Raw genomic sequence first — 920 nt, forward strand, 5'->3', positions numbered from 1 at the left:
TGCTGAGACTCGCGATGTGGGAGACCCAGAATTTTGGAGACCAGGCATGTCAGGCACATGGGATGTTGGAGACCTGGGGTGGTGAGACTTGAGATGTAGGAGATCTGGGGTGTTGAGACCCAGATTTCTGGAGACCTGGGATGTCAAAGACCCAGGATGTGGAATACTGGGATGCTGAGCCTGGGATGTTGGAGACCTGGCATGTGGCGACCAGACATTTTGGAGGCCTGGAATGTAAAGACAGGATGCTGGAGGCCAGGATTTGGAGAACTGAGATGTAAGAGACCTGAGATTTGGGATATCCGCGACAGGGAGACTTGGAATGTTGACCCCAGGATACAAAGACCTGGGATGCTGACCCCAGGGTGTGGAGAAGGGCTCGGTGGCCCTCCCGCTGGCCACGCTGGCCCCAGGCAGTCCCGTCCCAGTGCTCTGGTCCAGCCCTGCCGCAGCAAGGAGCCGGTGCCCGCGGTGCGGTTCCCAGCCGGCGTGGCACAGCCGCGGTGCACTGGTGCTGCTGGCGCTCCTGGAGGACAGACACAGGGCATGGGGACAGCTTTCTTTTACCACTTTTTATTCCAGCTGATTCTATCGGTTCCTTCACATTTATTCAAGGCACTCGGTGACCGGGCGAGTATAAAATAGACAATAAAAAGGCGGCTGCAAGCGGGAGTGGGTGTGAGGATGCAGGAGGGCGGTGGCGGTTTCTCTTCTTCCTCATCCTCGCTGCCACCTACTTCTTGGCCGGCTCCTTGGCTTGGCTCTCGACGGTGACGGGGATGGTGATTTCGGCAGACTGGATGGCCGGCTTGGGCAGGGGGGCCTCCACCGTGAGCATGCCATCGGGGGACAGCGAGGACCGCACGGCTGTGGCTTCGACACCAGGGGGGAGGCTGTTGGGGGGGGGGGGGGGGGGGGGG

At 60.2% G+C, this 920-nt stretch overlaps 1 protein-coding gene across 1 annotated transcript in view; it reads right to left on the reverse strand.

Moving 5' to 3' along the window:
- Nucleotides 1-718: 718 nt before the first annotated feature.
- Nucleotides 719-920, reverse strand: part of HSPB1 (heat shock 27kDa protein 1) — a 1,978-nt gene continuing 1,776 nt past the window's right edge. The window contains exon 3 of the mRNA XM_010573540.1: nucleotides 719-893. Within this exon, the coding sequence (XP_010571842.1) occupies nucleotides 734-893 (160 nt within the window). The 3' untranslated portion in view covers nucleotides 719-733. The remainder of the gene's footprint in view (nucleotides 894-920) is intronic.

Source organism: Haliaeetus leucocephalus, unplaced genomic scaffold (genome assembly GCF_000737465.1).
Source record: "Haliaeetus leucocephalus isolate CR32 unplaced genomic scaffold, Haliaeetus_leucocephalus-4.0 Scaffold395, whole genome shotgun sequence".
NCBI classification, from domain to species: Eukaryota; Metazoa; Chordata; class Aves; order Accipitriformes; family Accipitridae; genus Haliaeetus; species Haliaeetus leucocephalus.